Raw genomic sequence first — 25,303 nt, 5'->3', positions numbered from 1 at the left:
CTATCTCTCTCCCGTTAAAAATCAATAAAATATATTTTAAATAAACAAATAAATAAATAAATAAGGAACTTAATGTTATACTAGTACACTTCAAATTTTTGAAAGCCAAATTCTTGGGGTTTTTTTTAATTGATTCTATTAAAATTGAAACTCCCAATTTATCAACTGAAACATTAAGGAGAAAAACAGTTATGTAGAACATGAGGGGGGAAAAGGAAGTCACAGGTGGGGAAAAATTTTTGTAAAAGACAACATGTACCAAAAATATTATGCAAAACATATAAAGAACTCTTCAGAATCTTCCTGGCCAAGTATGGCTCACTTGGTTCAGCATCTGTCATTCGCCAAACGTTACTGATTTGATTCCCAGTCAGGGCATGTGACCAGGTTGTGATCTTGATCACTTTAGGGGTTGTGCTGAAGGCAGCCAGAGGTTCACCACCAATTAGAGCCTGCTGATGGGGGAAGGGAGTAGAGGGGCCCAGAAGATTGGCCCCGAGAAAGGAGCCAGCCCTCAGCCTCCCTAGGTAAGAGGCTTCGTCCACTGTCACCCACCCCGTTTCCTGACTCAGCCTGGGGGCCTGCTGTCAAGAGGGAGGGACTGGGAGGTTGGCCAGCAGGCCCCATCGGTCATCTGAACCTGTGAACTGAGGACAGCTCCTGTGTTGAGGGTCTTCCCCCTGGTGGTCAGTGTGTGTCCTAGTGACTGGTCATTATGGACATTCTGTTGTAAAGGTAGCATAGGCTTTTATATGTATAGATGGAACTTGAGGGTTTTTAATATATTTCATTGACTTTTTACAGAGAGGAAGGGAGAAGGAAAGAGAGAGGGATAGAGTTAGAAACATCAATGAGAGAGAAACATCCATCAGTTGCTTCCTGCACACTCCCTACTGGGTATGTGCCTGCATCCAAGGTATATACTCCTGACTGGAATCGAACCTGGGACCCTTCAGTCCACAGGCTGGCGCTCTATCCAATGAGACAAACCATTCAGGGCAGAACACAAGTTTTGAAATAGAATTTCCTATTTCCAATCCAGTTTGTGCACTGGCAAGAAGACATGGTAGAATATTTGAATATTCTGGAAAATTATTTTCCAAATGTTTTCTGAAGGAACCTAAATTAGTCTAGACAAATAAAATTTTCAAACACTTATTTCCAAATTCACATATATAACAAAGCCTTTCTTTTCTAAACCAGAAAACCCTCATTTGTTCACTAAGAGTCAGAGTCAAAAAGTCTACCCTAGAAAACAGAAGCACCTAAAGATGGTATAAATAACAAAGCAAAATAATAATAATAATAACAACAACAACAACAACAAAGCAAACAAACCCTGTGGGTGATTAACAACTAGAAAAGGAAGTCATCCTCACCCAGAGAAGCCAGATTGCTGTAGTTCTCCAACATCACATCCAGGTACAATTTCTGCTGAGCTGGGTCCAGGCACTCCCACTCCTCCTGAGAAAAGTCTATGGCCACATCCCCGAAGGTCAACGGTTCCTGAAAGAAAAGACAAGTTTATTAAGAGGTCACCAGAAGAGGTCATAATGTCACCCAACATAAAAACAGTGTTAGGAGATAAAAAAGAAAAAAATGAAGGGGAAAAAAAAGCAACAAACAAAAATTAAAATCATGTTAGGAGGAGAAGTTTTAACCAAGGGGAATATCCTGAAACACTCAATATGATCACTTTGCCCAGTAACATTCTCTGATATGTTTTCTAACATTAACAAATGAGGATGACGCATGTCCCAAAATCCCCAGTATAGACTTTATTTCTCAGGAAAATAAACTTTAAAATTAGGGCATCGACATGGGCATATGGGTTTCCGAGGGCTTTCCATCGTTCAGGGTCTGTGGTTTGTGTTTCTCAGCTGGAGATATCATGCTGAGTTGGAAGCATGATTACTGCCTGAAGTTAACACAGTCAACCATGACTGCACGTTCCTAAAAATACAGGCTCTGATCCAGGTTCTGAGATGGGCCTGTGTTTCCACATGTGTAACAAGCTCACTTGTCACTTGTGATGCCAATGTTTCTGGTCCATTTGTCATACTTCTGAATATACAACAAAGAAAACACAGGAAAAAGTTCATACATAGCATTTAAGTGGAAGTATTTTTCAATGAGATTTATAGTTCTCATGGAACAGGACACATTGGAACCACAATCCTGTTTGAAATTTTACTATGAGTATTCTTAGAACAAGATTATTCTGCCTTTGATAGAATATTTTGTGAAACATATAATAAAAGGTAAACCTTTAATTTTATTCCAAACTGTATCTACAATTAAAAAACAAACAAGCACAGGTCAATACCCATAAAGAAAACTCATGAATATTCACAGCAGTTTCTGTAAGTGAAAAGAATAAAGACAGGTTAAGCAAGTAAGAAAATATAGCTCAAACAATGTTAACATTTTATGTGGAGACAGACACACTTATGAGAACTGACCTACAATTTAAAATGGGTAGAAAAGAGAATTGTCATGTCAATGAAATAAAGGTTATTTTGTGATTCCAAAAATTTCATGAACCTCCTTGTGAATTTTATTAGAAACTTTATTAGAAACACAATAAGGAGGTTAACTCATGTAATGAAATATGTTAGACCTATAAAATATCTTAGTCTCTCATTTATTTGGAAATTCTTGTGTGTCATTATTAGAGAGGAACAATCATAGAAATATAACTGAATTAAAGATACATTAATAATGTGATTTTTGCCCTGACTGTTTTGGCTCAGTGGATACAGCATTGGCCTGTAGTCTAAAAGGTCCCAAGTTTGATTCCGGTCAATGTCATGTACATTGGTTGCGGGCACATCCCCAGAAGGGTGTGTGCTGGAGGCAGCTGATAGACGTTTCTCTCTCATCGATGTTTCTAATTCTCTATTCCTCTCCCTTTCTCTCTGTAAAAAAAAAAAAAAAAAGTCAATAAAGTATATTTTGAAAAAATAATATGATTCTTCTAAACTTTGTAGACAATATAAAAAGTAATTATGTCGAGTATGTCCATGACTTGAGTATAGAATATAATGAAAATTTACAGCAAGAAGGCCTCACTAGTTGAAGCTCTCATATCAAGACAGTGATCTTGATTTTTTTTTTTTTTCAAAGCAAATAGAAGCTAAAAGAAAGAGTGGTCTTCTGGATGGTCTGGGCACATTTCTCAATAAATTCTATGATTTGGGGAGTATCTCAGCCAAGGGAGTATCACGTGAACTGGAACAATGGATACCAAGTGACTGAGGCAAGGAAAGGACATGTCATAGCAAAAATATGTAAGTAAATCATGATATGAAAATAGTCACAAATAAAGTAACTTGCAAATGTCAATCCAGGTGTAACTCTCATGTTCTGAAGCTAAAGGTACATTTAAATAGCAAGTCTTTCTGACTAATCTAGTGAGCAATCTCTTCTACTAATATTTACTCTTCTTTTCAGAACTTGCTGAGCTATTCTGAGCAGCGAGATGTGCATTTTTTTGCCCCTATTCTAGAGCTGATGCTGCAGCCACTTGAACCTAAAAGCTAAACATTTCCCTTCTTCATCGATACCCAGGCTTCTGGCCCCATCTTAGTTGGGATGTTAGACATGGCTGCCTTCCAGTGTTTTGGAAGGTAAAAGTCATCAATTGAAGGTGGAAAATCTTGACCTAGCAGAGCCTGCATAACATGAATGCAGAGAAGACTCTGGGCCAAAGGACAAAACTATATAAACTGCTGACCTTGACTTTCACAAGAAAAACAGTAATTAAATAAGGAAAAAAAACATGAATAGCACCAACATCAGAAGTGGCAGGTTCTAAATCCACAGATGTCAGAGGCAAAGGAAACACAGTCTGGGGCCCAGGACACATCGTTTACCTGAGAAGCAGCCATTGGTCCTGGTGCTGATCGGGGTCTGAGTTGTCTCCTCAGGTGACAGTGTGTTGAGGAGTCACAGAATGGGCCTTCAAAGACATCAGCACAGCATCTCAATCAGCTTCCCTCACCTCACCGTCAGAAGGACCTGGAAATGAGGAAAAGTCCAGCCCTCCTGTCCTCGGTCACAGGAGAGCCAGGAACAATGAGCTCCCACATGGAGCCACACTGTGAGTTTTTCGGTGTCTTCATGTGTCTCTCCTCCCAGAGACCTCCACAAACTCCTACAGAAATGAGAACGTGAGCTGCTGTCCTGACCCCCAAACCAAACAGAGCACCCCCTTACCTCCCTGAACAAAGCCTGCTCCCACTCTCACAAAAGCGTCCTACAACTCTCCTGCTAATCCTGTCCCCACCTTCCAATGACCCGGGGCACCTCAGTGACCAATGATGCCCCAGCCAGGGCGGCTGTCCTCCTCCGTGGGGGAAAGTGAACCTGAGGGCATTTATTTTCTTTTTTTATTTTTTAAAATATATTTTATTGATTTTTCACAGAGAGGAAGAGAGAGAGGAATAGAGAGTTAGAAACATCGATGAGAGAGAAACATCGACCAGCTGCCTCCTGCCCACCCCCTACCAGGGATGTGCCTGCAACCAAGGTACATGCCCTTGGCCGGAATCGAACCTGGGACCTTTCAGTCCACAAGACCACACTCTATCCACAGAGCCAAACCGGGTAGGGCCTGAGGGCATTTCTTACAGCTCCTCAGGGGATCTGAGAAGACCCACAGGATTTATCTCAAGATGTTCTTAAATAATAAATTAAGTGTCAGAGAGAGAAAATGTTAATCCATGGAAAAAACCAAACCCACACACACACCACTGAGCACAGCCACAAAGCTGAGGCTTCCAACATTCCTTGAAAAAGCATCAGGTGGTGACAGACACAGGTCACCTCCTCGTTGCCATCCAGGATGACAAGGGTCCCAGGAGCAACGGACAAGTCTCTCCCCTCTGAGTGAGTACGGGTTGCAATTGGAAGCAAATTATTATAAAATCCCCAAGCCTTACACACTGGAGATTTGTCACTCTCATTCAGACTTGTAAAAGGCAAGTCAGGTGTTAAATTCACTACAGAAAGCCGTGCTCGGGTGGCATGCTCCCCGCTGGGCTTGGACCTGAGAGTCAGGGCCAGCCTGACAGGTGAGCGGACTGAGGCAGGGAGGGAAGTGAGAGAAAAAAGACAGGAAAGCGGGACCGGAGGACGGCGGCAGCTTTATTCACTGCGCAGTGGCTTTTACACACAAACACGGAGTGGGAGGGCCGGGAATGGAATGACTCTCCGCTCCTCCCAATCCTGGAGATGAAGCAGGAAGCCAAATTCTCGGTAAATATTCACAGAATTCCGATGGGCCCCGGAAGGTCGCTCTCCTGCTGACAACAGAAAAGTGCCACCTCTTCCGGGGACACCGCGTTCTCCCGAGCCCAGCCCCTGGCACTGGCCCCTGGCACTCAGACCTGATTAATGGGGGGCCTGGGAAGGCGGGCGCAGACCCCCAGGCCGGGCCATCCGGGCTCTTTGGGCGGGAAGCGCCGGGCGGGGGAGGGCAAAGGGCGGGAACCACTGACCAGACCCCCAGCCCCGCGGGGGCCCCGGCGGCCCCGGGGACGGTTTTCGGCGGGAAAACCACCCGGCGGGCGGGCCCACAGCCACAGGCGGACAGACCGCGGGCCGGGCCTCAGTTTCCCCCAAAGGAACGCGGCGCCTCCGCTGCGCAGCCCCCCGGGACGCGCACTCACCGCCGGGAGGGGCTCCGGGCGGGGCTCCCACACGGACTTCAGCGCCCGCAGCGCCCTCAGCCCGCCCTGCGGGGAGGGGCCGGGAGCAGCGGCTTTAAAGCACAGACACCGCCTCAGGGAGCCGCCACCGGCCCCTCCGCAGCCGCTTCCGGCTGCCAGGACTGCGCATGCGCCTCCCTGCGGGGGGCGGGGCCTGAGCGGAGCGGCTCCGCGGTGGGGGCGGGGCCAGGCCTGTGCGGGGCCAGAGGGAGGGGGCGGGGCGGAGCCAGGGGGCGGCCAGGACTTTGTTTTTGGAATGAGGAAACTGTCTTCGCGAAAAGCATTTTTACAGAAGCAAAATTGAGCAACTTAATTATGTAAGTATCTACGAATCACTGCATCAACAGAAACACATTATCTGGGACCACCAGGGCAATTTAGAATAATTGTGCTGTCTAGATTCTGGGATCACTGAGTCCTCACAGGAAAGCACTAACGGTAGCTACTGAGACAATTTAGGATAATTGTGCTGTTCTGATTCCTGGAAGGATGACCAGTGAGATCACAATCAATGGGACATTTAAACCACCGTCAATAGAGTATTGGCATAGCATAGGTAAGTTCAGAAAATCAAAATAACTTTATATCGTTTTAGCAAAGAAATAAGTACTGAACCCAAACCACAGTTTCTACCTGAGATGATTGCTACCATACTTCATTCCCCACTAGTTTTATGTGCATGAGCCAAATCATGGACTCATCCTTATTAGTTAGGGGATTGTACTGCCCCCTAACTTCAAGTAGTTTGATTGCATTAATTTTTCTAAACTACTTTCTTGGCACAGTTTTCTTTTTACTCACCCCACTTCTTTCTTTATACACACACACACACACACACACACACATACATATAATTTATTTTAAAAATATATTTTAATGATTTTTTTACAGAGAGGAAAGGAGAGGGGTAGAGAGCTAGAAAAATTGATGAAAGAGAACCATCGACCAGCTGCCTCTGCACACCCCCTACTAGGGATGTGCCCGCAACCAAGGTACATGCCCTTAACCTTCCCTTGCCCAGGCCTTTGATATCTGAGCCCCACTAAATCGAGATTCCATCAAAGACACCGCGTTCCCTGACACTCACCTATCACTCCAATCCTTTTTCTTTTCTTTTCTTTTTTCAAAACACTCAATAACTTAATTTGCATTTGGCTGGTTTCCCAGGTAGGGGAGGGAGAGCCAGGGGAGGGAGGGAAAGCAGGGGGAGGAGAAGGGCTGGCAGCAGCCTGGGCTCCATGCGCCCTCTGGTGGGCCTCAGAAGCCATGGCCATAATTGTAGCCAAACCAGCGAGGGCACATTCCAGTTCTCAGTCACTGAGAACCAACAGGCCGACAGCAAACCCTGCCGTTCGCATTGTCCATCATGTACGTCTTCATACGCTGATAACCTTGACCGCCGCCGGGAGGATCTCTACAGCCAAGATTCCCTGGTGACGGAACCCAAAGTCCCCAAAGAGCCCTCCTCTCGCCTCGGAGGCGCCCCCGTCCGCAGCCCCGCGCAGACCCACCTGATGCTGAGCTCCTCAAGACCCCACGGCGGCGGCCTAAGGCTCAGCTCCCTTCCACCACCATTCGCTCCGTGCCCCGCCCCTCTCTCTCTGTTGCTAGGGACGCTTCTGAGAGTCACGTTCTGGCCGTGGGCGTGGCTCTGTGACGCAGCAACGTGGCCACGCCCACCTCCTTCTGATCCAGTCCCCCAAGCGGTCCATCTCGATGGCATTCATTCGCCTTTCAGGGCAAAGCCAAGAGAATTTTACCTGGCTTTATTTTATTTTATTACTTTTTCAATTTTTATTATTTTTATCTGGCTTTATTTTATTTCATTACTTTTTCAATTTTATTTTTATTTTTATCTGGCTTTATTTTACTTTATTACTTTTTCAATTTTCATTTATTTTTACCTGGATTTTTATTTTATTTTATTACTTTTTCAATTTTTATTTATTTTTATCTGGCTTTATTTTATTTTATTACTTTTTCTTTTTAAAAAAATATATTTTATTGATTTTACACAGAGAGGAATTGAGAGGGACAGAGAGTTAGAAATGTCGATGAGAGAGAAACATCGACCAGCTGCCTCTTGCACACCCCCCACTGGGGATGTGCCCGCAACCAAGGTACATACCCTTGACCGGAATCAAACCTGGGACCCTTCATTCCGCAGGCCGACTCTCTATCCACTGAGCCAAACCGGTCCTGGCTTATTTTATTACTTTTTCTTTTTTTTTAAATATATTTTATTAATTTTTCACAGAAAGGAAAGGAAAGGGATAGATAGCTAGAAACATCGATGAGAGAGAATCATCGATCAGCTGCCTCCTGCACATCCCCCACTGGGGATGTGCCCACAACCAAGGTACATGCCCTTGACCGGATCGAACCCGGGACCTTTCAGTCCGCAGACCGACGCTCTACCACTGAGCCAAACCGGTTTCGACTACTTTTTCAATTTTTATTTATTTTTATCTGAGAATTTTGAAATCACCTTTTGGACTCCTGACAGCCTCCCCCCTTGGTCAGCAACACTGTGCTGAGTAAGTTTTCAGAGGCCGGAGCCGACGGAAAGCCAACGTGGAGCTGGTGTTATTTTATTCAGGCCCCCCTCTCCTCCTAGAAGAGATGATAGCGCCCGTGGGCATTGTGGTGGAGCACCATGGGGGCGGCCATCTTACCGTGCAGTTCCCACGAAACTGAGGTATTGAGGGTCCTGTGGAGGAGCAACGAAGCCGGTGGAACCCGAGATGTCAGAGACGTGGTCAAACTAGGAACAAGACTGGAGATATTGGTCCTAACTGGTGTGGCTCAGTGGACAGAGGTCAGCCTGCAGAGTGGGGGGGGGGTCCCAGGTTCAATTCTGGTGTGTGTGTCGGGGAGCATGTACCTTAATTGCAGGCACATCTCCAGTAGGGAGTGTGCAAGAGGCAGCTGGTTGATGTTTCTCTCTCATCGATGTTTTTTCTTTTTTAATATATTTTATTGATTTTTTACAGAGAGGAAGAGAGAGGGATAGGGAGTTAGAAACATCGATGAGCTGCCTCTTGCACATCCCCTACTGGGGATGTGCCTACAACCAATGCACATGCCCTTGACCGGAATCGAACCTGGGACCCTTCAGTCGCCAAGCCGACGCTCTATCCATTGAGCCAAACCGGTCTTGGCAATTGGTTGATTCTTGTATGTGCCCTGGCCTGAGATGGAACCTTGGCATATCCAGATGAGCCTCCAACCAACTGAACTACCTGACCAGAGCAGCAGCACTTTATAAAGTCTCGTAAAAGTTGCAAACAGCCATTCTTTGAAGCAATTTTCTCAGTCTGTTGAGATCTCGCTCCCAAACATATACTGTTTGGCTCAATTACATCTTTATAAAAATTTGTTGTATCCCAAATCAGTGAGCTGGACAAGACGCCTTAATGAGCCAATTAGTTAGGAGTCATCTTTTTCTTAATATACATTTTTATTGATTTTTTTTTTTTTACGGAGAGGAAGGGAGAGAGAGAGCCAGAAACATCTATGAGAGAGAAACATCCATCAGCTGCCTCCTGCACCCCCCCCCCCCCCAGGGGATGTGCCCACAACCAAGACTGGAATCAAACTTGGGGCTCTTGAGTCTCTCTATCTACTGAGCCAAACCAGATAGGGCAGTTAGGAGTTATCTTTATTGCGGGCAGGTTCACAGCAGATTATCTCTGTCAAGTTCCGAACACCCAAAGGAGGAAGCATTCTCTTTCTATATCTTTTTTAGGTCCTTGTGTAAGTTTAACCTTGAGTACATATCTAACAAGCACCTGTAACCTTGAGTATATATCATATTTATACAGACACCTGTAACCATATCTATACAGGCACCTGGCATCAATATCAGCTTATCAGTTAGACTGCTAGCTTGCAAGTTCAGACAATTAAGTTTATTGGGGGGGAGGGGGCAGTGAGAGAATGTTAATACATCACCAAATTAAATGGAAAGCTTTATCTTTTCTATTCAAACAAAAAATAAAGTTATTTTATTTATTTTTTATTTTTTTAAAATATATTTTATTGATTTTTTAGAGAGGGAGATAGAGAGCTAGAAACGTTGATGAGAGAGAAACATCGACCAGTTGCCTCTTGCACACCCCCTACCGGGGATGTGCCTGCAACCAATGTATATGCCCTTGCCCGGAATGGAACCTGGGTCCTTTCAGTCCGCAGACCGACACTCTACCACTGAGCCAAACCGGCTTTGGCAAATAAAGTTATTTTAGTCTAAAAATAACAGAGTTGACCTACAGAATAAGAGGCTAAGAATAACAGAGTAGTTCAAACAGCAGTTTTCCAAAGGAAGGGATGACTATGATTCAAAGTCTTTATAAATTTGCCAAGGCCGGTTTGGCTCAGTGGATAGAGCATCGGCCTGTGGACTGAAGGGTCCCAGGTTCAATTCCAGTCAAGGGGATGTACTTTTTAGTACAAGGTTTGTACCAAACCATGAAGCTAGAAGCTTCAAAGGCAGGGCCATATTCCCTCTGAAGCTTCTAGTTTGGTTCCCGGCACATCCCCAGTAGGGGGTGTGCAGGAGGCAGCTGATGGATGTTTCTCTCTCATGGGTGTTTCTAACAATCCCTCTCCCTTCCTCTCTGTAAAAAATCAATACAATATATATTTTTAAAAAGGAAAAAAAAAAAAGCTTCCAAATATAAGTGGGTCCTCACGACCCTAAACTTTTCTTAACACTGCCCCACATTACACAAAGGAAATTCAAATGCACCAGAACTCAGAGCATCCAGTTGAGCTGGGCAGATAGATCTGCAAACAGACGCTCTGGGGGCGGGGCGGAAGTGGACACGCCCCTTTCAGACCCAGTTTCTACATCCGCTTAACCCGGATGTCAAAGTGCTCCCCACTTTCGTTCTGCAGTCCAGGCCCCGCCCCTCGCCCCCTCCCAGCGCCGCGCCTGCGCAGTTTCCCCGCAGACCCGGAAGCCGATTCAGAGGCCTGGAGGTCACGTTCCGTCGGGGGTTCCTCCGGTGGAAACCTGGGCTCGGCGGCTCCCCGGTCCGCAGACCAGCACAGCCGGGCTTGGGGGGGTGGTGGCTACGGAAGTTTACATTCTCGCGCCCGCCGGTCCTTCCGGTGATGAGTCCGCGTTTGCCCGGGAGACGTTCGAATCCTGCGATCCGCCGGCGTCATTGGTTACCATCTCCGCTCCCCTCCTGCCTTCCTGCGGTGTGGAAGCCACCGGCCTCATGGTTTTCCTGCTACATTTTAGCAGCTAAAAGCCTATCAAGGACCCGCCTCACCATGTGGAGCCTTCACTCCAAATGCGGATTCTCCCCTCCCTCTCGGTGTGCCGCCCCTTGCGGGCTGGCCGCTTCCTCCCCCAGGTCCTGGGGTTCCCAGACCTCACCGGGTCCGAAGGCGCACACACCCTCTCTTCTCCTTTCTCTCCCTCCCCCCCATCATCACTCCTCTTGGGGGGGTTCGCCTGCCTCTCCTCTGCCCTCCCCGTCGCTCTGGGCGAGATGGCGGCTCCTTGTCCCAAGAAACTGCTGTTGTTGTTTTTTTCGGTTTTCAAAAATATATATTTTATTGATTTTTTTAATAGAGAAAGGGAGAAGGGCAAAGAGCCAGAAACATCGATGAGGGAGAGTCATTGATCAGCTGCCTCTACAACCAATGCACATGCCCTTGACCGGAATCAAACCTGGGACCCTTCAGTCCGCAGGCCGACGCTCTATCCATTGAGCCAAACCGGTTTCAGTGAAACACATCTTTTTTTTATGTCCTTCAATAAAATTTTATGGCTTCACACAAATCTGGAAATGCCTTGTAAGAGGTCACAGTATATACCTCCTGGGAATGCAAACTTTCTCTTTTTGTTTGTGTTGTGTGTGTGTTTTTATATGTTTTTATTGACTTTAGAGAGAGAGGAAGGGAGAGGGAGAGAGAAACATCAATCGACTGCCTCTGCATGCAGCCAGACCAAATACTGAACCTGCAGTCTGGGCATGCGCCCTTGACTGGGAATGGAACCGGAGAACTTTGGGTGCAAAGGCCGATGCTCAACCACACCTGCTGTTTTTTTATTGACTTCAGAAAGGAAGGGAAATAGAGAGAGGGAAACTTCAATGATGAGAGAGAATCATGGATCGGCTGCTCCGGCAGGCCCACCCTGGGGATCGAGTCCATAACCTGGGTTTGTGCCCCGACCTGGAATCAAACCGTGACCTCCCAGTTCATAGGTTGACACCACCACTGAGCCAATATAAGGAATAATGACTTCTATAACTTAATTAAATTAAGATACATGGCTCTGTAATAATAATATAAAAATTAAATGGCCCAGCTGGTGTGGCTCAGTGGTTGAGCATTGACTTATGAACCAGGAGGTCATGGTTACATTCCCAGTCAGGGCACAGGCCCGGGTTGCAGGCTCAATCCCCTGTGTGGGGTGTGCAGGAGGCAGGTTATAAATGATTCTCTCATCGGGGTTTCTATTTCTCCCTCTCTCTCCCTCTCTAAAATCAATAAAAATATAATTTAAAAAAATGAAATAAATAAAATCAATAAAAAATATACATTTTTTAATATATTTTATTGATTTATACAGAGAGGAAGGGAGAGAGATAGAGAGTTAGAAACATCGATGAGAGAGAGTCATCGATCAGCTGCCTCTTGCACACCCCCCACTGGGGATATGCCCGCAACCAAGGTACATGCCCTTGACCGGAATCGAACCCGGGACCCTTCAGTCCCCAAGCCGAGGCTCTATCCATTGAGCCAAACCGGTCCCGGCTAAAAATATATTTTTAAAATAATAATTAAAAAAAATAAAGATAGCCGAAACCGGTTTGGCTCAGTGAATAAGCGTTGTCCTGCCTGCGGACTGAAGGGCCCGGGTTCAATTCTGTACCTTGCTTGCGGGCACATGCCCAGTAGGGAGCATGCAAGAGGCAGCCGATGGATGACTCTCATCAATGTTACTAAATCTCTATCTGCCTTCCTCTCTGTAAAAAAAATCAATAAAATAAATTTTTTTAAAAACGGGTCATCTGGCCGGGACCGGTTTGGCTCAGTGGATAGAGCGTCGGCCTGCGGACTGAAAAGTCCCGGGTTCGATTCTGGTCAAGGGCATGTACTGTGGTTGCGGGCACATCCCCAGTAGGGGGTGTGCAAGAGGCAGCTGGTCGATGATTCTCTCTCATCGATGTTTCTAACTCTCTATCCCTCTCTCTTCCTCTCTGTGAAAAATCAATAAAAATATATTTTTTTAAAAAAGGGTCATCTGGATACACCAAGGTTTCTGGTTCAATCCACAGTCAGGGCACATACAAGAAACAGCCCTGAAGGCATAAATAAGTGGAACAACAAATCAATGTTTTTCTTTCACTTCCTCTGTCTCTAAAATCAATCAAATTTAAAAACAAACAAAACTATGAGAGCTAGGGGTGTGGACCTTGGTGCAATTGCAAACCTGTATAACTTTTTGTTAATTCTCACCTGAGTATATTTTTTCCATTGGATTTTTCAGAATGGAAGGGAGGGGGAGAAACATAGAGGTGAAAGAGACATTAGCCAGGGCATGGCTCAGTGGTTGAATCAGGAGAGCACAGGCCCAGGTTGCTGGCCTGATCCCTAGTGGAGTTGGGGCGGGGGGTGGGAGGTGCGGGGATGCAGGAGGCAGTCAATGAATGATTCTCATCATTGATGTTTCTATCTCTCATACATCAATTGGTTGCCTCCTGCACATACTCTTGACGGGGACTGGGGATTGAGCCTGAAACTGATGTATGTGCCCTTGACCGAAATCAAACCTGGGACCTTTCAGTGGTCTGGTCCATGTTCCAACCACTGTGCCAAATCAGCTAGGGCAAACCTACACATTTTTTAAAAAATATTTTAAAATATATATTTTTAAATACATGTTTATTGCCGAGGCTGGTTTGGCTCAGTGGTAGAGCGTCCGTCTGCGGACTGGGGGGGTCCTGGATTCGATTCCAGTCAAGGGCATGTACATTGGTTGCGGGCACATCCCCTGTAGGGGGTGTGCGGGAGGCAGCTGGTTGATGTTTCTCTCTCATTGACGTTTCTGGCTCTCTATCTCTCTCCCTTCCTCTCTGTATAAAATCAATAAAATATATTAAAAAAATAAAATAAAAAATACATGTTTATTGATTTCAGAGAGGAAGGGAGAGATAGAAACATCAATGATGAGAGAGACTCATCGATTGCCCCCCCACTGCATGCCTCCCACTGGGGATTGAGCCCGAAACCCAGGCATGTGTCCCTGACCGGAATCAAACCGGGGACCCTTCCGTCTGCAGGCTCATGCCCTATCCACTGAGCCAAGCCGGCTAGGGCTTGCTAGGAGAAATCTGAAGGTGGGCAGGGCTCCCAGCATTTGTAGCTTCTGCGGCTCTGTAATCCATTCTCTCCCTGCGCCATCCCAAATATCCTCGGGGCACGGGTCCTTATAGGGACAGCGCAAGGTGCCTTCTGAAGGCCCCCGGCTTCCAGCCCCAGGGGCTCGCCCTGTGCGAACTGCATTTCCCAGAAGTCTCTGCGACAGCGTTCCTTAGGGCCTCGGAGAGCGGCCCGCTGGGGAGGAGGCGAGCCGTTTCCATCTCCGCGGATCCCCGGACTCTGGACTACATTTCCCAGAGGCCCCCGAGGCGCGGCTTCGCTTAGGAGCGCTCCGCGTTGCATTCTGGGAGGCGCGTCCGCCGCGCACCGGTGTCTAGGCTCCGCTTCCCCGGATGGACGCCGTCGGGGTTAACCTCCGCCCCGGCGCCTCCTCCCGACGCCCCGGGGCGCAGTTGGGTCCCGAGCGGTAAGCGGTCCGCGTCCCGGGAGGACCCGGCGCGGGGTGCGAGGGGCGGGTGTCGGGGCGCGAAAGGCCCCGGGCGAGGAGGCCCCAAGCGCAGCCGCGGCCTGTGGTGCGGAGAGAAGTGCGCGCGCGCGCGAGTGTGTCAGTGTGAGTGTGTGTGTGTGTGTGTCTGTGTGTACGAGTGTCAGTGTGAGTGTGTGAGTGTGTGTGAGAGTGTGTGTATGAGTGTTAGTGTGAGTGTGTGAGTGTGTGTGTCTGTGTGTACGAGTGTCAGTGTGTGTGAGTGTGTGTGTGTATGAGTGTCAGTGAGTGTGTGTGTGTGTGTGTGAGTGTTGGTGTGTGTCAGTGTGTGTGTGAGTGTTGGTGTGTGTCAGTGTGTGTGTGAGCGTGTGTGTGTGTGTGTGTTGGTGTGTGTTAGTGTGTTGGTGTGTGTGTGTGTGTACGTGTACGAGTGTCAGTGTGAGTGAGAGAGTGTGTGTGTGAGTGTGTGTGTGTGTGTATGAGTGTCAGTGTGAGTGTGTGTGTCAGTGTGTGTTGGTGTGTGTCAGTGTGTGTGTGAGCGTGTGTGTGTGAGTGTGTGTTGGTGTGTGTGTCGGTGTGTGTTAGTGTGTTGGTGGGTGTGTGAGTGTGTGTGTATGAGTGTCAGTGTGAGTGTGTGAGAGAGTGTGTGTGTCAGTGTCAGTGTGAGTGTGTGTTGGTGTGTGTCAGTGTGTGTGTGAGCGTGTGTGTGTGAGTGTGTGTCGGTGTGTGTTAGTGTGTTGGTGTGTGTGTGTGTGTATGAGTGTCAGTGTGAGTGTGTGTGTTAGTGTTGGTGTGCTGGTGTGTGTCAGTGTGTTGGTGTGTGTCAGTGTGTGTCAGTGTCAGGGTCCCCGCCTGCGCGGTTGTGCAGGGGGAGACTCCGCCCGGTGCCAGCGCCTGCGCGTGGGCTCCCGGGGGTGGCAGGGCCCGAGGTGCGCCTTTCCCCCTCCACGGGAGGTCGGGGCCGGGCACGGGGACTGGGTGGGGGTGGGTGTGAGCTGGTTCTGAGGATCGGGTGCAGGTTTGGGCGCAGGATTGGGTGCGTGGCCACCGCTGAGTGAGGACCGCGCTGTGTGCGGCAGCGTGCCCCGGGGCGGGATGTCTGTGCGGCTCCTCCGCTGTCACCTTCCCGCCGCGCAGGGGGCCCCGTGGGAGGTCAGAGCCTGACCCTGTAATGAAAGTGACAGCAGGAGCCCTGACCGGTGTGGCTCAGTGGATAGAGCATCGGCCAGGTCCCAAGTTCGATTCCGATCAAGGGCATGTACCTCGGTTGCGGGCACATCCCCAGTGGGGGGGTTGCAGGAGGGATAGAGAGCTAGAAACATTGATGAGAGAGAAACATCCATCAGCTGCCTCCTGTACCCCCTCCCCACACACGCACACTGGGGATGTGCCTGCAGTCAAGGTACATGCCCTTGACTCAATCCGCAGGCCGACGCTCTATCCACTGAGCCAAACCGGTTAGGGTTTCTTACATACCCTTATATTGGCTGGGCTGCAAAAATACTGGTTGTGGTTCTGCAGCCCGCGGGTTTGACATGCTTGGGCCAAACCCAAGGTGTTGGTAAGGCTGCGTTCCTTTTCAGAGGCTCTAGGGGGCACTTTTCCCCTGCCTTTCCCAGCTCCAGAGGCTGCCTGCTTCCTGGAATTACAGCCCATTTCTCCGTCCTCTCCTGTCCCATCACACTGCCCCTGCTCTTCTCCCATCTTTCTCTCTCCTCTGACGCCCCTCTTCTGCTTTTGCGATGACATTGCACCCACCTGGATAATTCTGGATGATCTCCCTATTTAAGGTCAGCTGATAAGTGACTTTTAAGTCCAGTTGACACTTCTGGCAGCAGGACTGCATTAATCCCATTATAGGAGATAAAGCCTTCCTTTATTCCGTGCTGCCCCCTGGTGGTCAGCGCGTGTCATAGTGATTGATTGAACTCCCCATCTCCCTGTGGAACTCCTGAGGGGGCACTTTGCATATTAGCCTTTTTAAAATATTTATATATATATTTTTTTCTTCTTCTTCTTCCTTGGGATACATGCCAAAAAGGTACTAGAATTTTGAGCCAAAATCATACTTCTGTGATTAAGTGCCTGCGAGGAGCCTGACCCTGAGGTATGAGTGCTTACAATGATTGAAAGGGCATGGTTTCCTGTACTTGCTTACCACCCAGCAAGGAGGGGGGACTCTGACCGGAAGAAGCACATGGCAGCCTGCGGTCGAGGCCCCTGGTGTGTCCTGACAGGAGCAGGGCATCCCTCTCACGGTGGGCACTGACGTCAGGTCCCCCACGTTAATGAAATGTCTGACCAAACACAGCAGGCCATGTTTGGTTGATCATTTTGTATGGCCCAGGAATGATGTCATTGCTATCCAAATGGCCCGTGGCAGAAAAAGGTTCCCCACCCCTGCTCTGGATGGACTCCCATTGTCCTCCCCGTGGCCAAGAGGTATTCCAGCGAAAGGGACTCACCTGGTTCACCAGGGCTTCCTCACATCAGCACCACTAATTGACTTGATTAGAGAGAAATATAGACCTGATTGATTAGGTCAACTGGTACCCCATGACCCAAGTCGCCCATCCAAGTCACTTGGTCCTTCTGAGATGAGGAGCTCCCACCTAAGACTCTTGGGTAAGGCCAGCCCCGCCCAAGGAATGTTGGGTAAGGCCAGCCCCACCCTGAGAATGTTGGGTAAGGCCAGCCCCGCCCTGAGAATGTTGGGTAAGGCCAGCCCCACCCTGAGAATGTTGGGTATGGCCAGCCCCACCCTGGGAATGTTGGGTAAGGCCAGCCCCACCCTGAGAATGTTGGGTAAGGCCAGCCCCACCCTGGGAATGTTGGGTAAGGCCAGCCCCACCCTGGGAATGTTGGGTAAGGCCAGCCCCACCTTGAGAATGTTGAGTAAGACCAGCCCCACCATAAGAATGTTGGGTAAGGCCAATCCCACCCTAAGAGGCAGCATGGCCAGCTAATACCCCAAACAAAGACCTTCCTATCCAGTATGACACAGATTACCGTATTTTTCAGACCATAAGACGCACTTTTTTCCCCCCAGAAGGGGGGGGAAAAAGTCCCTGCGTCTTATGGTCCAAATATAGCCTACACATATACTTTAAAAAAAAAGTTTTTTTACTTGCCCAGCTCTGTGTGGTCTCTGTGTGCTTGCTCGGCTCTAAAATGATTCTAAATGCTGCTGTTTACTTTACAGGGTTGATTACATGTGTTTATGACTGTGATGTTGGGTTTTAATGCACATAAAATATTTTAGGACACTTTGTTTCAGAATCTTTTTTCTTCATTTCCCTTCTCTAAAAACTGGTGCGTCTTATGGTCTGAAAAATACGGTATATATTTTTAAAATGTCTGGGTTTGACTTCAAAGCAAAAAAATAACTAAAAATCCCTCTTTTCCGTCGTGTGCTGCTGGGTTTCCTGGAGTTTGAGGGAGAGCCTGTTTTCCCCCTCATCTTCTCCGGACCTGTGGTGTCTGTGTGCGGGTGTGGGGGAAGGAGCCAGGGTCCTTGCGAAGCAAAGATGGAGGAGCGGGAAGGTTGTGTGAGGTCACTCTGGGGGCGCAGGTGCGCTGACTCCATGCCTCTCTCCTGGCGCAGCTCCGCCCTCTCCATATTCCGTCTTCGGTGAAGGAAGCGCTTGGACAGCTCATCGGTTCCTGACTCTAAAGCTATGGCCCACGTAAGTGCGTGTTTCCCTCCCTCCTTGCAGGGTGCTATTTGGGTCCGTGGTGGTTTTTATGAATTATCCCCAAGCCTCCTGCCCAGGGAGCCCCGTCCAATGACCTGCTTCCGGTCCTCCCCATTCCCGTTAATGGTGATGTCACATAGCTCCTCGACCGCCTCGGGGCTCCGTTCACAGAGCATGGCGCTGATGCTTCAGGCCTCCCTGTGCTCGGTGTTTTGTCAGCGGGAATGAGGGGTGATGGAGGACGAAGGTCTCTGGAGAGAGATTTGTGCCGGGTCCATGGTGTGATTAGTTGGAGATGTTGGACCCATTTGTGCGCGGGAGAACACAGAAACCCTCCATTTCCAGGCGGAAGAGAAGGTGTGCATAGTGGCCTTGGCGTTTGTGTGGGGACAGCCCAAGCTCTGAGGCTGTGAGCACGGGGCAGGGCGGGGCTGAGCCGTGGACCAAGAGGGCACTTGTCTTGTTAAACAGACCTCGGTGTGCGTCTGCGTCATTGGCCACCAGCATCCTTTCGATCAGAAACAAGGGATTGGGCGGGCGGGGTCACGGGTCAGAGCCTCCAGTTCAGAGGAATAGTGATCACATGCTCCCAGAACTGCGGGGAAACGTGCAATCACTGTCATTCCGTCTAATCTGTCCATATGGTGGAATTTTAAAAATGTTTCCTGTCATTGCAAAGGATGACGGCTTAAAAAATAGCCTGGCAAACGAGGAACTTGAGGCTTGAAAACATTCGGACAGGCCCACCCTATTTCCGAAGATAAAGAGATCTCATGTTAACGTTTCCGAAACAAAGCCAGCGGAATTCTGTGAGGCAGGCGCGCGGCAGGCCGTGTGCGTGGGAACGGCAGGAAGCCGGACCGCCCTGTCCCTGCTCTCGGGCTGTGGTGCAGAGGGATTGCTCAGGGGCAGCCGGCTTTTCTCTGCAGCTACCCGGAGCGGTCTGCCTGTCACAGCCACGCCTCACTGTCCCCTCCCATCTCTGAGGCTCTCCAGACCCAATGTGTCTGCTCTGCCCAGAGCGTAGGCCTGCCTCTCCTCTCCTTCGTCCTGAAACTGCCCTTCTGCCTCCTCAGGGACACGTGGGCCCGTGTTCCCAGGGCCCCGTGACGTTCTCAGACGTGGCCATCGACTTCTCCCGGGAGGAGTGGGCCTGCCTGGACTCCGCGCAGCGGGACCTGTACTGGGACGTGATGCTGGAGAACTACAGCAACCTGGTCTCGCTGGGTGAGCTGCCCGAGTCACGTAGCTCACACTCTGCTCCCCGGGGTGTGAGTTTTAGGAGGGAGGTGCGCCCAGCTCCCTGTGTGACTCGGTGGTTGAGCATTACCCATGGACCAGGAGGTCACAGTTCGATTCCCAGTCAGGGTGCATGATCCCCAGTATGCAGAGGCAACAGGGCAGTGATTCTCTCATCATTCATCTATCTTTCTCTCTCTCTCTCTCTCTCTCTCTCTCTCTCTCTCTCTCTCTCTCTCTCTCTCTCTCTCTCTCCCCCTTTCCTTTCCTTTCCCTTCTCTTTCCTTCCTTCCTTCCTTCCTTCCTTCCTTCCTTCCTTCCTTCCTTCCTTCCTTCCTTCCTTCCTTCCTTCTTTTCTTCCTTTCTCTTCCTCTCTCTTCTTCTCTGAAATCAGTTTAAAAAAAAAAAATTAAAGAAATTATTTGAATCTTGTTCCTGTTCCCAGGGAGTGCTTGAGCTTCGCCCGGTTGGCAGTGACCATTACACCTTCCTCTTGTCAGCCCTCAGTGATCTTACCACCTTCGTCTGGCCCTTCCTGTGGCTCCCACTCTCTTCATGAGCAAAGGATGAGTTAGAATTCTGAAATATTTATTTCACAGCCATCTTCAAGAAAACCAAGCTTCACACTGTGTTGCTACGTTTATACCCAAATGGCCCGTGGTTCTTCGATTTCTCTATAGAGGTGGATGGACAAACAGAATTCACATAAAACCAAACTGAGCACCCTCCATTTCCCACACATTGTGCCTGACATGAGGTTGAAAGTTACAAATCTGTGACCTCTGAGTTAAACATCAGATGATAATATCTTGTCATTATCTCAGGAAATTAGAAAAACAACAACCATAATATGTATGGCTAATTTTTGAAATATACTTTTTTATTGATTTCAGAGGGCAAGGGAGAAGTTTTATTTCTACTAGAGAAGTTTTGGTTTGTAGTTGCTTTGTTTGTTTTGTTTTTCTTTTCTTTTTTTTAATATATTCTATTGATTTTTACACAGAGAGGAATTGGGAGGGACAGAGAGTTAGAAACGTCGATGAGAGAGAAACATCGACCAGCTGCCTCTTGCACACCCCCCACTGGGGATGCGCCCGCAACCAAGGTACATGCCCTTGACCGGAATCGAACCTGGGACCCTTCAGTCCGCAGGCCGACGCTCCATCCACTGAGCCAAACCGGTCCAGCTGTTTTGTTTTTCTTAAAAGGAAACAAAATGTGTTGTTTTTTTCCCCTCTAGATTTGGAGTCACCACATGAGACCAAGAACTTGCCTACAGAAAGGGGCATCTGTGAAATGCGTTTCTCCAGGTGGAACTCGGTCGGGAAAAGCAGGTCCCTCGGCCTGGACCGGGCGTGTGAAGGTGAGTTAGCAGGAGCGGGGGGCCCTCCGGGGGGGTGTCTCAGCCGAAGGAGGACCAGCCGCGCGGAAGCCCCTGCGGGGGAGGGGTCCTCGGTCAGGCCGCCCCCGAGGCCTCCGCGCAGGGAGAACGCCCACGCGTGCCCGGAGTGCGGCAAGGCCTTCAGCCGCGGCTACCAGCTGGCGCAGCACCGGAAGATCCACACGGGCGAGAAGCCCTACACGTGCAAGGAGTGCAAGAAGGCGTTCCGCTGGGGCAACCAGCTGACGCAGCACCGGAAGATCCACACCGGCGAGAAGCCGTACGCGTGTCCGGACTGCGGGAAGGCCTTCCGCTGGGGCTCCAGCCTCGTCATCCACCGGAGGATCCACACGGGCGAGAAGCCCTACGCCTGCCAGGCCTGTGGGAAGGCCTTCCGCCGCGGGGACGAGCTCGCGCAGCACCAGCGGCTGCACACGGGCGAGAAGGACTGCGCCTGCCCGGACTGCGGCAAGACCTTCAGCCGCGGCTACAAGCTCATCCAGCACCAGCGCCTGCACAGCGGCGAGAAGCCCTACGCCTGCCCGGACTGCGGCAAGGCCTTCGTCTGCGGCTCCAGCCTGGCCCAGCACAAGAGGGTCCACACGGGCGAGAAGCCCTACGCCTGCCGGGAGTGCGGGAAGGCCTTCACCCGCGTCAGCTACCTCGCGCAGCACCAGAAGATCCACACGGGCGAGAAGCCGCACGCGTGCGCGGCCTGCGGCAAGGCCTTCCGCTGGGGCTCCAGCCTCGTGAAGCACCAGAGGATCCACACCGGGGAGAAGCCCTACAGGTGCGCCGAGTGCGGCAAGGCCTTCAACTGCGGCTACCACCTGACCCAGCACGAGCGGATCCACACCGGCGAGACGCCCTACAGATGCAAGGAGTGCGGGAAGGCCTTCATCTACGGGTCCAGCCTGGTGAAACACGAGCGGATCCACACCGGAGAGAGGCCCTACGGGTGTGGGGAGTGCGGGAAAGCCTTCAGCCACGGCCACCAGCTCACGCAGCACCAGAAGGCGCACGGCGGTGCGGAGCCCGCGAGTGCGGGGCCGGCGGACGGGCGTGTGGCCACCCGCCCCATCACAGAGGACCGCGGGGGCGCCCCGCCGCGGGCAGGCCTCGCGAAGACCGAGAGCGTGCAGAGGCCTCCGAACAGCACGCGTCCTGCCACCGCGCGAGGCGAGTCTGTGACGCGATGTAACAGAAGGAAGCCTCCACCGGCCGCTCCTCTCCTTCCGGAACCTCAGGACAGTCACGCGAGAGGCAGGTTTGGAGACGGGAAGTCACTTTCCTCCGCGATTACAACACACTCAGTGTAGACAGCTTGTTCACTGGATGGGTTAGTGTAACGGACGCCTAGAGGGTTCCCAGTACCTTTTGATTTGATTTTAGACCCATTCTGGGGAATAACCGCTAATGTAACACGTGCAGCAGCAGCCTTTCCTCAAGGTACACACCCTGCCGGCTGTCACCCTCAGCCACCCCTTGACTCACTCCCTGTGCCGCGGGGGAAATGACCTTTAACCCCTGTGCATATCTGTGAAATCGGGACAGCCACCTGGCACTGCCAGGGGTCCAGCAGACGAGTCTGGTACGTGGAACTCCCCGCAAGTGTATCTGGAATGTGGTGCAAACTCAGTAAACACGCTGCACTTCTGTCGTCATTGCTGTCAGTGAATTATTGCAAGAAGGCCCGCTGTGGGGGTAACGAGTTTAGAAAAGATTATCAAGCTTCTACGCGAAAATACAGTTTTCACAGGCCTGGGCCCATGCTGTTTCTTTTCTTTTTTTCTTTTTTCTTTCTTTTTTTTTTTTATTAAGGTATTATATGTGTACATATCACTGACCCCCCCCCCCATACATGCCCTCCCTCCCCAGAGTTTTCCATGCTGATTCTTAGGACATAAAAGGTGCTAAACATAAAATAAGGTTCATAAGTTACCCTTCCTCACCTGACCTGCATGGCTCAGTGCTTGAGCGTCAACCTATGAACCAAGAGGTCACGGTTCCATTCCCGGTCAGGGCACAGGCCCGGGTTGTGGGCTCGATCCCCAGTGTGGGGCGCGCAGGAGGCAGCTAATCAATGAGTCTCTCATCATTGATGTTTTTCTCCCTCCCTCCCTTTCTGAAATCAGTAAAAATACATTTTAAATAAGTAAGTTGAACTTCCTCAAAAGGAACAAAGTTCTGTTCGTCGGTGGCACCGTGAGGAAGTGGAAGGCAAGAAGCAGAGTGGGAGGAGAGTGGACCTGGACCTGAAAATGTAAAGAATGCCCCAAGTCAGTAATGAACCGGCCCGGCCAGTCGCTCAGGTGGTCAGAGCCCCATTCTGACTCGCCCAGGTTGTGGGTTTAATCCCTGGTCAGGGCGCATACAGAAAGTAGCCATCGAGTGCACTGAGAGTGGAACTGTTGTGGGCGGGGGGGAGAGGGGGGGAAGGGGGTCCACGGCCCCAGGTGTCTGACCAGTGGGGTCAGACCACACGTGGGATCAGCAGCCTTGGTTCTTGGGTTCTCGGTAGGAAGGAATTCAGAGCCAAGACCCAAACTGTAAGGGAGCATTTGTTTGGTCAGTCAAAGAAATGGGCTGAGGAAAGGTGTTATGAGGGTAAAGGAAGGGCCCTTGGAGCTGGGGAGGGGAAGGGAGGAAGGGAAGGGGAAGGCGCAGGCTCCCGGGAGGGGAGCACACCTGGAGGGGAGCACGTGGAGTCCTCCAGCTGCGGGGTGTTAACGTGGAGATGTTGGGGGCGGGCCCAGAAGATCGCAATGGACTCCAGCTTTCCAGGCGTGTCCGTTCAGGGTTGTGGCTCTGCTGATTGACTGGTCGGCACCGGGCAGCGGGTCATCATTCCATGCGGCTGGTCCGACCTCAGCCGGGGCTGAAATACAACTGAGGCCTGGAGGTCATCTCTAGCTCGACCAGCAGTGACCCTGGGGACAAGGTCCCACCCCACCATGTCCTTTGCTGGGCCCCTGGGGCTTCCCCCATCAGTGACCTGCTCCTGGCCCATCTTCCTTGCTGTGCTCACGTCTGTCTAACTGCCTGTTACAGACTAACAGATCAGTATTTCTCTCGCTCTCATCAAATATTTTTACTTTTCATAAAAAAAGTATTAAATAACTATGGAACAAGAGAAGATCACCAGGTCACCAGTAAGTACATGAAATTGTGTTCAACTTCCTTTCCCATCCAGGAAATGCAGAGCAAACCTCCACGTCCCTAGATTAAGATGACCAGATGTCCCGCTTTTGGAGGGACAGTCCCGATTTTTAACTATTTGTCCTGCGTCCCAGGGCTCCCATGTGGTCTACATCAGGGTCAGGGTCCCATTTCAGTGAAAGCAGTTAGTCCCTGGGCCAGGCACTGGGTGCTGGGGTTGGGCTGGGGATCTGTGTCCACTGGAAAGAGGGAACATAACAGGAAACGCTGCCAGGACCACATGTCTGGACTCCGCACCAGTCCCCTAAGGGCTCTCCCATCTTCCCCAGTCTCCGCTTCTGTGGACCCCGGGCCAGTGGCAGCAGGAGGCCCCTCCTGCTTCTGGCGTCTGCCCTCCATACACCGGTGGGAGGGGGGTCAGGAGAAGGAATTGGAAAGTTCCTGTCGGGAGAGGGAGGAGAGCCACGGGGGACGGAGTGTGCGGAGGGAGGCGGGATGTGGGAGTCACAGAGATAAGAGGAAGCTGTGCAGACACGGGCAGTGCCAGGCAGGCCTCTGGACACGGGCGAGCAGCAGGGCCGCTGCCTGAGTGGCAGGTGGCACAAGGGGGCAGGGAAGTGGACATCACTCAGGACTCGGGCTAAGGAGCAACACCAAGTCAGAGGAACCTGAGACGGGAGGGAGGGAGAATGAGGAGGGGACGGGCAGGCAGAGGTGCCACAGGCGTGGCCTGGGGAGGGGTCCCAGGTTTCACACAAAACTTCCTGTTTGGCTCCGGATTCCTTTTTGTTTTCTTGTTCTTGCTGATCCTCTCCTGAGAACATGTTCCCATTGATTTTTAGAAAGAGTGGGGCAGGGAGAGACAAACATCGATGTGAGAAAGACATCCATTGTTGCATCCCATGCGCGCCTGGACCAGGGCCGGGGATGGACCTTCAAGGGAGGTATCTGCCCTTGACCAGTATCGAACCCAGAACCCTTCAGTCTGCAGGCCGACACTCTACCCACTGAGCCAAACCAGCTAAGGCCATACTTTCTCTTAAACATATGTAATTTCAGAAAGGGAGAGAAAGGAGAGGGATAGATATAGAAACATGGAGAATACTGGACCAGCTGCCTCCTGCACACCCTCTACTGAGGATGGATGCCACAACCCAGGCATAGGGAACTGAACTCAACCTCCCCGTTCATAGGTTGACACATAACTGAGTCACAGAACCCCGCCAAGCTGGCTCTGCTTTTTTTTTTTTTTAATATATTTTATTGACTTTGTACAGAGAGGAAGGGA

The 25,303-nt window shown here is 50.2% G+C and overlaps 2 protein-coding genes across 4 annotated transcripts in view; one reads left to right on the top strand and one right to left on the bottom strand.

The window, feature by feature from the left end:
• The window catches only part of LOC118710214 (zinc finger protein 420-like), a 34,413-nt gene extending 29,379 nt beyond the window's left edge, over positions 1-5,034 (bottom strand). The window contains 3 exon segments of the mRNA XM_045575985.1: positions 1,380-1,506; positions 3,876-4,385; positions 4,633-5,034. Of these exon segments, the coding sequence (XP_045431941.1) occupies positions 1,380-1,506; positions 3,876-3,890 (142 nt within the window). The 5' untranslated portion in view covers positions 3,891-4,385; positions 4,633-5,034.
• Positions 5,035-14,391: 9,357 nt separating this feature from the next.
• Positions 14,392-22,522, top strand: ZNF331 (zinc finger protein 331). Of its 3 annotated transcripts, XM_045576000.1 has the most exons (5): positions 14,395-14,523; positions 16,583-16,648; positions 18,146-18,227; positions 19,313-19,463; positions 20,716-22,522. In XM_045576000.1, the coding sequence occupies exons 3-5, from the start codon at positions 18,219-18,221 to the stop codon at positions 22,173-22,175; spliced, it is 1,620 nt and encodes a 539-aa protein (XP_045431956.1). In that variant the 5' UTR covers positions 14,395-14,523; positions 16,583-16,648; positions 18,146-18,218; the 3' UTR covers positions 22,176-22,522. The 3 variants fall into 3 exon arrangements, with proteins under 3 accessions (XP_045431957.1, XP_045431955.1, XP_045431956.1); XM_045576001.1 differs by lacking the exon at positions 16,583-16,648 and having other exon boundaries at positions 14,392-14,523; positions 19,337-19,463; XM_045575999.1 differs by lacking the exon at positions 16,583-16,648 and having other exon boundaries at positions 14,392-14,523.
• Positions 22,523-25,303: the final 2,781 nt, after the last annotated feature.

The sequence above is a fragment of the Pipistrellus kuhlii genome, unplaced genomic scaffold (assembly GCF_014108245.1).
Source record: "Pipistrellus kuhlii isolate mPipKuh1 unplaced genomic scaffold, mPipKuh1.p scaffold_m20_p_71, whole genome shotgun sequence".
In the NCBI taxonomy this organism is placed as follows: domain Eukaryota; kingdom Metazoa; phylum Chordata; class Mammalia; order Chiroptera; family Vespertilionidae; genus Pipistrellus; species Pipistrellus kuhlii.
The sequence above is the reverse complement of the archived record's forward strand: the minus strand, read 5'-3'. Positions and strand labels throughout refer to the sequence as shown.